The sequence below is a fragment of the Protomyctophum bolini genome, assembly GCF_963924005.1.
Source record: "Protomyctophum bolini genome assembly, chromosome: 5".
Classification (NCBI taxonomy): Eukaryota; Metazoa; Chordata; class Actinopteri; order Myctophiformes; family Myctophidae; genus Protomyctophum; species Protomyctophum bolini.
The window spans coordinates 21,624,872-21,637,841 of NC_137866.1; the positions used below are offsets into that span (position 1 = coordinate 21,624,872).

At 44.7% G+C, this 12,970-nt stretch overlaps 1 protein-coding gene across 6 annotated transcripts in view; it reads right to left on the reverse strand.

The window, feature by feature from the left end:
• plekhg5b (pleckstrin homology domain containing, family G (with RhoGef domain) member 5b) overlaps window positions 1–12,970 on the reverse strand; it is a gene marked incomplete at its 3' end in the record, with an annotated part of 74,154 nt that overhangs the window by 6,574 nt on the left and 54,610 nt on the right. For all 6 annotated transcript variants that reach the window (XM_080763609.1, XM_080763607.1, XM_080763610.1 and 3 more), the window contains 8 exons: window positions 8,865–9,077; window positions 6,942–7,103; window positions 5,831–5,926; window positions 2,418–2,618; window positions 1,317–1,427; window positions 807–1,094; window positions 584–703; window positions 343–475 (listed from right to left, as the gene is read on the reverse strand). In XM_080763609.1, coding sequence (XP_080619735.1) covers window positions 343–475; window positions 584–703; window positions 807–1,094; window positions 1,317–1,427; window positions 2,418–2,618; window positions 5,831–5,926; window positions 6,942–7,103; window positions 8,865–9,077 — 1,324 coding nt within the window. The remainder of the gene's footprint in view (window positions 1–342; window positions 476–583; window positions 704–806; window positions 1,095–1,316; window positions 1,428–2,417; window positions 2,619–5,830; window positions 5,927–6,941; window positions 7,104–8,864; window positions 9,078–12,970) is intronic.

Consider the following 12,970-nt stretch of genomic DNA (forward strand, 5'->3'; position numbering starts at 1 on the left):
AGAAAAGTCCTATCTGTTTGCATTAAACAATGTTAAACTCACTTTGCCTATTGCTTTGCCGCACTCGATTTGCCAACTCGATGTGACATTCACTTTAAGCATGCATTGCGCATACCCTCTATTGCAATGTGTAGAGCTTGCACAAAAAACACATGTTACCCACTCTTTAACACCTGCAGACAATACATACAGGACAATAAAGTTGATTGATTCTGAAGCAGATGTAAAGCTTATATGCGTGACCCCAGGAAGAATACTGTATCTGCTGCAATGCATCGTCCTGTGAGTTCATATACTGTCTCTCACCAGGGTCTTTACTACTGTCTATATACTGTCTCTCACCAGGGTCTTTCAGCTCCTTGCAGATGACATTGTGAATGAGGAGAGGTTGGCGGATGACTTTGACCTTCTCCACTCTTTTCACAGGCTTGGTGATGAGAAGCAAGTCGGTGAATAGGAAACAATAGACATCCATCTGAATGGGAAACACACTCATATTAAATATGCATTTATACCGTTCTAGTCAATTTCACGTGAAGCAACTATAAAACATACCGGATATACTCTGTGTACGCAGTCTTACCCTGCTGTCTTTGCCTTCTTTCATTCTCAGTGCTCCCTCCAGGTGGAGCTGTCGAGTCTCCTCCGGGGACGTATCCCTCATGGGGGCCGTCAGGTCAAAGTGGCTGTACTCTTTAAGGATCTGAAAGACACCAAACACGACATTAAGGACCAAAAATGTAGTCACATCTTCAAACAGAACAAAAAGTTTAGTTAATCGGGATATCAGTAAACTACACTCTCACCTTCTCCACTTCCTCACTGCTGCCCTCTACGGCCTCATAGGACTCTATGCGAGCAGAGGTGGTGGCCAGTTTCTGTCGCTCCTGCCGCTGCTGCATCTGCGACTCCACGCTGTTGATGAAGCGCTCCACCGTGACCACCATGCTGGCGACGGCGTCGCGGGCCGACGGCTCGTCCGTCTTCTTGAGCACCCTCTTGATCAGCAGGGGGTATTTGGTTAGCCTCTGGTGAGGCTTTGCCAACATGTCAGCCAGCTTCAGACGGTTACACTCCTCCTTTGTCTCTCCCCACTGAACAATGACACACACACACACACACACACACACACACACACGATGAATTAGAAATATGTGTGAATACAATATCAGTGCATTCTGAAGATGATGGTTGTTTTCTGACAGCACGATTGAGTGCCATTAAAAAAAAATGCTCCACAAGCTCATAACGTGATGCGTGAGCTTGTAACCTTGTATTTTTGAACATTTTGAACATTAGAGATGGTGTTAACTAACCGTGACGTAGATTTTGAAGAGCTCGTTGTCCCTGAGAAGCATGCGCATGTATTCCATACACGACTCCTCCTCCATGCAGTAACGGATGTAGGGCTTGAACCTGTCGCCAAACTGAACCAACGACACAGGAACAAACACGCCATGAGTCAGAGACATCATAATGACGTGCACGTCGTGCACGGCCGAGGGAAGACATTTTACTGCCACTTGGTTGAGGATCACGATCGTCCCGCACAAAACAATTTAATTAGAAGAAGCAAACCGCTCTAGTGCCTTTCGTTCATTTCAAAGACTTGTTTACTGTATCAATTAAATACACAAATATGGTGAGTTGTAGTCAGTATGACAGTCTATATTCTACAACAGGTCGTTAAGAGGAAGCAATCTGATTGGTTGAAACGGTTTCTAGCCGTTGATCAAACCAGCACTGTTCACCACCTAATCAAAACAAAGAATTCAGCCGCTTTGTTTTCCCAGAGCGCTAGCAAACTCGGTGGCTAGGCTAGCTAGTTTCTTTGGACATTTGTGGTCGTAGTGACTACATCTGTCATTAATTTTTTTAACTACGATTTTCGTAGTTTTAAGGGTAACTGTTGTAGAATTGCAATATTACACGAGAGGGTGTTGTTTAACGTGATTATTGCCACGACAGTGATGCGGTAGGGGAACGAGACGAAGTCGAGTTCCGCAAGCATCACTGATTAATTAATGTTCTTTGTCCATTCTCAGCATACAGATAATACAAAGGCTGTATGGTCTCTTTGTTGGGGGTGCATACTTAGTTTAGACTAGTCATTGGTTAGACATGGGTTAAGGTTAGGTTTAGGTGTGCTGCCCCGTGGGAAGTTTAGGGTGAGGGTTTGAGATAGGTTGTAGTTGTAGGACCAATGACTGGTCTAACCAATGACTAGTCTAAACCAAAAACTGTCTAAACTAAGTACTACACCCCTCTTTGTTCACCATATTCACATGGCAGCCCCTATTTTCCCAACCCGCAAATATGGTGAGAGCAAAACAGCCACTGTGTTGAATATAGTCAATTCTTCCTTTTCCCCCTCCCTTTAAAAATAATTAATGTACAGGGTTTAAGATGCAACTCACCGTCCTGAATCCGTGATGGAGGTCCGTGGGGTCCAGCAGAGCCCTGGCGTCCCGGGCCTTGTCCAGGGCAGGAAGCATGACCTGGTTCCACAGGGCCGTGTGGAGGAGGATGAGGTCCTGGATGTTACTGAACAGCTTGGTGGGCTCCACCTCGGTCAGCAGCCCGCTCTCCTGGAGGTTCAGCAGCCCGCACAGGAACAGCTGGGAAAGAGAGGACAAAGAGCATGCTCTTAATTAAGGAATATTACACAAAGAGGGTGTCGTTTAACGTGATTATTGCCACCGCCACAACAGTGATGCGGTCAGGAACGAGACGAAGTCGAGTTCTTTAAAAAGAAAATGGGACTGATTAGGAGGATGTTTGATCATGTTTTCTACATTTTTTATATGCAACGACAGCTTAGCTATTTGATTAACCTACCTGTTGTATTTCGTTTGATAATGAATGAATGTGGTAGAAGACTCCTAAGACCCTCCTTTCCTCGCCTCCCGAAATGAAGTTGGATGTCGAACCACACTTTATTTACCAAGCCCCGTCGTGTGTTTGTGTTCATAGCCTCCGAGCTCCGTATTATCTTCACGTCCTCTTCGGTAATTGCGGGTATATGTTCAGTTTTGTCATGGCCTGCTCTACTCAGAGACTTTATCATTCCGTTAAAGACATTGTTTGCCGTTGTGAATTCGTTGTCCTTCATAATACACCATGCCCGGCTAAGAGGAGGGTCGTTGATGAAACGGTTAATGCCAGCTCTCAACCCAACGTAGCTACTGAGGGAGTAGTGTTTACCCTGGCCATTTCTAACCGAGCCATAAAACTCTCGGAGAATGCTGTTGAGATGCTCTTTTGTAATAGTTGCAAAATCCACGTCTTGTTTTTTGTTTAGCAAATAGTCCCGGAAACACGACAAAGTAGTTGAACTAGCCCTGAAAACATGACTCTCGTATTCATACGAGAGTCATGCAGTAACTGCACCCTGTTTTTTGCGATCGCTACATTTACACGACATCCGTATATATAAACATTCGGATTACAAATATAAAGTACTCACTTTTTATCCCACGGGTGTTAGTTAGTTGCTGCCCCAGCGATTAGATTTGCTGCATCCCGCGTTGTTTAATAAAAAGCATTTTTATCCGAGCTGTTATTTTGCCATTGGCTTTCAACTACGCGCCCCTATCGGTCGGGAGGAGGGTGGCACTCGTGTGTTCGATATAGGTACGCTGACCGCCCTGCCAATACAGACTAATAGGCGAGTGGGCTCCCGGTGTGCAACTGTGGATTTCCCAAACGAACCCCGTTTGAAAAAAGTAGCCGGGGCGCTCGGATAAAAATGCTTTTTATTAAACAACGCGGGATGCAGCAGTGCTAATTTCGGGCGCAGCAACTAACTAACACCCGTGGGATAAAAAGTGAGTACTTTATATTTGCAATCCGAATGTTTATATATACGGATTTCGTGTAAATGTAGCGATCGCAAAAAACAGGGTGCAGTTACTGCATGACTGTCATGATAATCATCATGGCAGTCATGTTTTCAGGGCTATAGTTGACCTAGCTGTACTGACTTCATTCAGTCATGTTTTCAGGGCTATAGTTGACCTAGCTGTACTGACTTCATTCAGTCATGTTTTCAGGGCTATAGTTGACCTAGCTGTACTGACTTCATTCAGTCATGTTTTCAGGGCTATAGTTGACCTAGCTGTACTGACTTCATTCAGTCATGTTTTCAGGGCTATAGTTGACCTAGCTGTACTGACTTCATTCAGTCATGTTTTCAGGGCTATAGTTGACCTAGCTGTACTGACTTCATTCAGTCATGTTTTCAGGGCTATAGTTGACCTAGCTGTACTGACTTCATTCAGTCATGTTTTCAGGGCTATAGTTGACCTAGCTGTACTGACTTCATTCAGTCATGTTTTCAGGGCTATAGTTGACCTAGCTGTACTGACTTCATTCAGTCATGTTTTCAGGGCTATAGTTGACCTAGCTGTACTGACTTCATTCAGTCATGTTTTCAGGGCTATAGTTGACCTAGCTGTACTGACTTCATTCAGTCATGTTTTCAGGGCTATAGTTGACCTAGCTGTACTGACTTCATTCAGTCATGTTTTCAGGGCTATAGTTGACCTAGCTGTACTGACTTCATTCAGTCATGTTTTCAGGGCTATAGTTGACCTAGCTGTACTGACTTCATTCAGTCATGTTTTCAGGGCTATAGTTGACCTAGCTGTACTGACTTCATTCAGTCATGTTTTCAGGGCTATAGTTGACCTAGCTGTACTGACTTCATTCCTAGACTTCTCCATGTTGTCGAGCTCTTCATTTGACAATGCAACATATCTCTCGTTGGGTTTCGCGTTCTCCTTCTCTTCCTCTTCTTCCAACCATTCATCGCAAGTAAGTCCACCCAATAAATTAAAATTAGCACTATAATCCATTTCTGAACGGGGTGCTGGATGTTTGAATTTCCCTCTAGTAGGACTAGGACTAGGCTAGTAAAGGCTACGAGTGACGCAGGCGCGCAGCTGTTGATATGGGTCTAATCAGGTGCGCGAGAGGTGCGGAGTGATTTATCCCAGAATGCACTCTGTCCAGGGCTAGGTGGTGAATGGTGTTGGTTTGATCCACGGCTAGAAGGCTGTTTCAACCAATCAGATTGCTTCCTCTTAACGACCTGTTGTAGAATATGAGATCTCTATTCCATGGTCATATTATAGGTCTAATGATTATCACTCTTTTTAAATTCTAGTGTAGAACTACCGGTTTGATATGCATTAGGCCACAGAACTCCATTTGATACCATTGGATATCTGAGACCCCAATCTATGTTGTAAACAGTGTTCATGTACATTCTGAGAGTGTACAAATGGATTTGTACACTCTCAGAATTACAGACAGGTTAATAATCAACTTTATTGTCCCAAAGGGACACGGTTAGGGTCAATTTGGATCCCTGGACCCGAACGTTTACAAAAACTAATCTAAGCAGTAAGCACTACAGCGTTTAGCTAACTACTGCTAATGAAATACTTTGCAACTGACAGAACTGTAATCAGACAGAGTTGATAAGAGATATTCCCCAACAGAACAGACCCACAGAAGGTACAGATTGCAGAGTGATAACCCTGCTTATGAACAAAGTTCATCCTATTTGGCAACAATGGTTTCTTGTGTTGCGTCGTCCCATGAAACGCGCTGCAGAAGACATTTTGCTGTGTAATAGTACAGCCATGTAATAGTACCATGGTCAAGCCATCTTACATAATAACCACACTGCAATCAGTGCATTATCTAAGGTGTGTGTGTGTGTGTGTGTGTGTGTGTGTGTGTGTGTGTGTGTGTGTGTGTGTGTGTATGGGACGGGGGGTTTAGGACAGCACAGTGGTTCATCATGTCCAATAACTGTACTTACATCAGTGATGACTTTGAGTTTCTTGATGTAGGTAGCTTCTGTGTGCAGTAGCTCCCATATGGCCTCTTGCTGGTGGAACTGCCGTCTGGTTAAGACCTGCGTACACGCACAAACACCAACATAATGTAAGCTTGTTTTGATGTACAGTATCATGAATTATCTTTAAACTCACACGCACACACACACACACACACACACACACACACACACACACACACACACACACACACACACACACACACACACACACACACACACACACACACACACACACACACACACACACACACACACACACACACACACACACACACACACACACACACACACACACACACACACACACACACACGCCATAATGTATGACTGAAATAAATTATTCATTCATGATTTGATTTCATCATTTTGCAATGACCTAGAAGAGCGACGCCAAAAGCACCAGCGTAATTGTATCATATTACACACACAGACGGTGACGATTGACCGCGAAGATGCAATTTACCCAGATAGTTAGCTGGAAGAACCAGGTCAAAGTCATTGTCATTACGCCATTACCATGACGATAACACCGTTCACACGGAAGTTCCGGAACAAAGACTTACTATCTGGGCCATCAAGATAAAGGTCAATCAAACACTGAGTGGGATCTAAATGAAGCTCACAGTCGCACAATCCCTAGATCATTGGGCACACACACACACCAGAAACAGCTGGGAGTGGGCGTATAACATCCTCCCTGGCACCTTTAATGTAACGCTACACTAGTAGCCTCAAGCATAAGGACTGCCACAAACAAGGAAGAGTTATCTATGAAAAGCGTGACTCGGTGTGCACGGTAACAGGAGCCGCCTAAATAAGGAACTAGAGGACATTATCGTTTAGAGAGATCATAATGTGACACAGACAAGAGTGGCATGAATGGCCATGGGAGAGTGTTTGAGTTGCGGGAGGGAGGGAGGGGGGGTACTCGGGTGTTTGCACAGCCATGAATGTCTAAAGTGACTACCTAGTATTAACTCTGAACGCTTCATGTGTGCTCACACCTTTGTGTGTAAATACAGCGTGGGTGCACGTGCGTGCGTGTGTGTGTGTGTGTGTGCGTGTACTCTACCTCCGGGTTGTCCAGCAGTGTCTGCCAGCTGTCCTCCAGGGCCAGGTTGGTCTCCTCCTCCCAGGCGTCCTGGAGGAAGGAGAGCTGCCGTGGCACCTTGGGGAGGCCAAACAACGTGTAGCTGTGCAGCTTGTTCTGGAGCTGCTCCACGCGGTCCACTTCCTGTCAAAGAGACAAAGGGACAGAGAGAGAGATGGGGGGGCTTGAGCGGAAGGTTTTCTTAACGAAAAAACTAACCAGGACAAACAGCTTAACCCATTTAGACCTGAGGCTAAATAATACCTCATGTTTCTGTATCAGTGGTGCTCAATATTTCATGTCAACGACCCCTAGAATTATTATGTATTTGACCACCGACCCCCATCTGGAAATACGTTGTTCCAGGAACCCCCCAGAAGCAAAAGATTTGAGTTAAAAACTTTCACTCACATTTTCATGATTTTTCAAAAATACAAGCTCGTATGAGCTTGTAGATCTGCTACTTTTCAATAGCTAAAGCACAACATAATGCTAACACCAAAAGGGGTTCTCGTTCAAAATGGGTTAAACGTAACGTTTTATTAGTCAAAACAATATCAACAGCATGAGTGTGAGGAGAAGCCAGAACTAATGTCATTCTACCTTCCGTGTGGAACGTTATTGTTACGTTCCAACTGTAAGGGGGGGGGGGCGGGACGACGACAAGCCTCTGTATTAGCATATAAATGATGTCCTCACAGGCGCCTCCATTCTTAAATAAACTAGTAGCTGCTATTCAGTCTGGCAAGCCTCATGTGGTTATGAAAATGAGCTCTGTGCATTGAGACCAGCCGAACAATAGAGGAGGTGGTGGCCACAGCCATACCGTGGAAAATGTATAGAGACACACGCTTTTTGTGCATTATATAAACATTTAATAAAAAGGTCCCGTCTCTAAACAGAACTCATCTAAGATCTTGGTTTACAATTATGTCACCTTTATGTCAGTTTCTAACAATAGTTTTTAGAGGTAAACTGATCCCCGCACGTTGCTTTTCCAAAGAAACAACTTTATGAATACAGGCGTTGGCCATGTTTTCCCCTTGCTTTGTAGCAGGGGGCCAAGGGGCCGGGGGTCTCAGAGGTGGGACTCTGGGCCTGGTCCTGAATGGGTTAATAAGGGCTGGGTTAGGCTGAATAGAGATGAGCTCATGCACTGACTGACAGGTGACTGACAGATACTGTCTTTCTCCGACATCTGCTACAGCGCAAGATGTGACCTAAGCAGGGAGAAGACGACAATGGGAGTGTGTGTGTGGGACTGTGGGCGTGTGCCTGTCAATGTGTGTGTGACTGTGTGTGCGCAATGCGTTCGTTTGTCTGTACATGTATTTGTACGCACATGTGGACGAGCAAATAACATCGGTTTCCATGTGTAAGAACTTGCTAACTCCCATTAGCCAATGGAAAGAATTGAGTGACCATAAAAGGCCTTATTTCCGCACCTACTCAGATCCATAGCTGTTGCATTTGTTTGTTCAGAGAACAAGGAGGCTCAGTGGATATGACCTTCTGACCTCCTCCTCCTCCTGACCCAAAACCGGCTACTGTTTTAATTTGGGCTTTATGCTCATGACATATCCAAACGCCCGCCTCCTAACCCAAATTTGGACGGGAACCCCTTTTGGTGTCAGCATTATGTTATGCTTTAGCTATTGAAAAATAGCAGATCTACAAGCTCATAGCGCGCCACCGAGTGGCTCGCTACGAGCTTGTAGGTCTGCTATTTTTGAAAAATCGACCGACATAGAAACATAGCTTTTTCAGAAAACTGTCAGGATGTAGAAGACATGTTTAGAATCTGATCTCAGGTCAAAATGGGTTAATGTTAAAAGGTTTATGATTCGTGGAAACATGGGCTTTAATAAATAAGCTCTGTGAGCGTTCCGAGGTGTCCTCACTCACCTTCCCGAAAGCCCCGGCCGCGCCGGAGCTGAAGAAGCCGCTGAATCGGCTGGCCGCGCGGTTCTTCCAGCTGTCCGGTCCCCCCCCAGTCCCCCCCACCCCCCCCACGCTGGGCAGGGAACCCCCGATCTGTCCCAGGGTGTCTGCAGGGATGGACGGGATGTTCGGCTCCCCCAGGAACTCCGTCATGTTCTTCCTCCGTCGCGCCTGACCCTGCAAATTCAGAAGAGCAGACGAGGCAAGAGCGATTATTTACATGAAGCCGGGTAGGAACTTCAAGTGGGACGAAAAAAGGTTAAGCGGAAAAAGAAAGAATAATAAAAGAGTTGGAATGAGGGATGATATCACCTGGGGTGGGCAGGGGGGGGAGTATACTTTCCAGTGACACGGATGGAGAGAGACAGAGAAGGAAAGAGACGGATACACAAAGGCAGGATAAACAGGAAGTCAAAAGGGGGAATTCGGAGTGAGTGACATCAGCACGGCCGTTAAGGGGATCCTAATGGCCGCAGACACAAACAGGAGAGAGGAAGGAATGCCACTTCCTCTGAGCGAAACATTCGTTACATCACAAGGAACGCGCGCGGGCGGGCGGAGGGGGGTGGGTGGGTGCAAGATTGTTCCAGAGGAACGGGTGGTCGGTCAGGGTCTGGCCATTGTTCCACCTCCATTGTTACCCTGTCAGTGAGCATAGGCCCAGCCGTGCACGCTTTTTGCACATGCAATCTCAATCCAGCTTTTTTTACGAGCGCCGGGGCAAAGCAAACAAACAAGGAGCTACCTCGGTATCTGAGGAAGCAGTTGTTTTTGCCATCGGAGTGTCAGTGCAGACTGAGGAATCTACTGGTGTCAACAACAGTTTGCCCCCCCTCCCCCTGCCCAACGCCACCCCACTTTGTAACACAGTGACAGAGACAGACGACTGACTGATGTTCAAATCTTTTTCAAGAAGAAAGTATTTTCCTTAATATCCAGTTTGACACCACACACATGATGCAATAAAGAGTTAAGTACACAAATTAGCATACGAAATGTTGTTACCAAGCCCCTGGATTCTTCGATGGGAATACATCAACAAGCAGACTAAAGAAATAACAGAAGTGCAGAACTTTGTCTCAGTGAGGCTTAACATGAATACTGTGTGCCGAGTGTATAGCATATAGCACGCACAACCCTGTGTACAAAATACAACGTAAACATTGTACACAGTTCCAGTAAAATGTGTTCTACATTACACAGGCCCCCATTTGGTCCCTTTTTTGGGAAGACTGTCTAAACCACTCAACGAGAGTAATGGCACACAAATGGTTTATGCTGGGTCAGACAAGAAGACAGGAATCCTGAGTGGAGGTTCTGAAACTTTTCAAACAACTCGACAGCCTTTAATCTCTCTTAAATATGCATAAGAGAGCAGAGGGATTTTGTATGTGGCTTTTAAAACAAAACTGAGAAATCAGCAGAGGGAAATAGAAAGCGTTGCAATTCTGACTTCCATATCTTGCGACAGGAAAAAACACTTTCAGGATGCCGGGACAGTCAGAGGGACTCCTGGAACCTTCTATTTCTATAGTATGGATTGGACTGGTCTGGCATTTTTGCTTTCAAATGTTTTAAACATTGCATGATAAAATAGACAATAATAATATAATACAAGGATGAAGATATTTCCGATCCGATATATATAATATGTTTAGGAAGTTTGGTTTACATGTACCACTAAACAAGCTAACGCAAGTCTAGAAACTCCATAATTATGTCCATGTTTACCCTTTAAAATCTCTTCAACAAAACTATATTGGAAAACCGAATTCTCGAAGACAAACACAAGCAAAACAAATGATACAGAATAGAGCCACAAGTTAACAGTACTCACCATTGAAGCCAGCGGCATGTCAAAACTAACAAAAACCATCCTAATCCTTCAATTGGATTCATGGATAGCAGCCCATACTGGTGCCAGCTGCTGTGCTCTCTCAACTTCTAGCCTCCCTCTCCACCATACAATACACAAACACACTATATTTGCATGTCCGGAGAGTCGACAGCTGTGAGAATTTGGGGCTATTGTCCATCAAGAAACGTCTATTGAACTTGAAAATGTCCTGGTCCTGACACGCACCTTGTTTTTGACCGTCTGCCACACACACACACACACACACACTCTAAGGCTGGTGTGTCCCGCCGTCTCCGACTACACCCTGGTCACAGAGAGCTGGGAGGTATCTCTTTCCCTGTGCCTCACTGTCCAAACAGTGAGAGGTGAAATCTACTCACTGAGCGGTCCAGCCTTTGCCGCATTTCACTCAGACACTGGCCTGATGTCATAGCAACCAGGAGGATCCTGTCCCATTGTGTTTGGCAGGAAAGAGAAGGCGGAGCCACAGGGGGAAAGGGGGGGTTTCATCTGCATACGAGGAGGTGGGGTAAAAAAAAAAGAAAAACAGAAAACAGAAGAAAAAAAGGTGTCTACTGTCTCCCCTTTTGTTAAGTGGCATTGGACACCCCATGTCCTTATACGGACTCCCCCACCAACAACACATGATACAGAACCCCATGCCCCAACAGCCACGGCTGTCACAAACTCATTCCCACACAACATTGTTTCCATTTACTATAAACCACTTCAGTTCTGTCCAAATTGGACAACTGGGAATGGGAAATTTGCACAACCACGAATGGCAATTTTCTCCTACTACTCTAAGCGAAAGCAATACCTTTCACTCAGTGCCACTTACTAATCTAGTAGTGTCATTTCAAGTCAAATCCTACGCAAAAAACATTTTCTATAACTGTCCGAACTTGCTGCCTTTCGCTATAAGTCAAAACAAAACCTTTCACTCAGTTTCATTTTTGTCACTTACTAATCTCAGAGGTATCATTTCAAGTCACATCAAGTCAAGTAGATTTCTAATTAATGCTTCCTCTATGCCTAGGGAATTTCAGCTAAAAATGCATGTTATGACTTGAAATTGGATTTACGGTAAGTATTATTTTTTTGGTTATTGGGAGGCTCTGCCATTACTGTATGAGCGTATGCAGTCTGCATTGAATCACTGTTTTTTTCTTCTTTTTGTTTTTAACTTTTTTTTTTTACATTTATTCACATGACATTACACATGTACACAATGCAAACACACAAAACACACACACACATATACAACCCCCCCTCCCCCTCCCCCTAGGCTAAAAAAACAAAAACAAAACAAAAACAAAAAAAAACAAAGTGGTGGGACAAAGCAGGTCAAAAAGAGAGTCTGAATCACTGTTTTACCCAGAAACGAAGCCTGTCTGACTGACCACAACAAGGAACAAACGGAACGATAATCACCTAGCGGGAAATTCTCCTTGTTGACTCGCTTGCTCTAAAACCTTTAGGTAGGCTAGTGCTCACGCTCAGTAGATAGGATCAAGCATGCACCAGTGCACCGCCCATAAAATGTAGAGTGTAGGAGTCGCAGACATTTGCAAAAACACGCAACTGAATGTAATCTAGGGCGGCCATACTTCTGCAGGAAGCAATTCTTACGCTTATCTTAAATATGAACAACTTACTGAAAAGTAAGCAGCAGACCTCAAGGGCACGGACCCTCGTCTCGCTAAGCAAACACTAATCATATGTTCACAATGTTTCAGGAGTCTCTCCCTTTGTAAGACCCTGTCAGTCTGTGGTAGTGGCTAGGGTTGCAACTATCGATTATCTTCTGAGCGATAATTCTGTCGATAACCTTTTCAATTAATCGAATAATTGAGAAGTGTGTTTTATTTTATTGATAATTTGATAAACATTTTGAAAGAGAAAAAACATTTGTCCCACACATTTGAAAAGAAAATCGATTATTATTTCTGTATAACTAATTACATTGATTCGTTAGATTAAATGCTGCACCCCTAGCAGTGGCTCAGAGACCCTGACCTATATTTTTCTGGAGCTGACGGGTCTGGGAACTCATTCTGGATCAGTGGGGCTAGAGGGGGGCGGGGGGGGGTGCAGTCAGGTTAATGATATCAAGTCTTGTGTTCACAGCCTTATCTCATCACTGCCTTTTGTGGCATTAACCTTGGCATGGACGCACAGGGTGACAGACCCCCCCTAAAGGGGAAGGGAT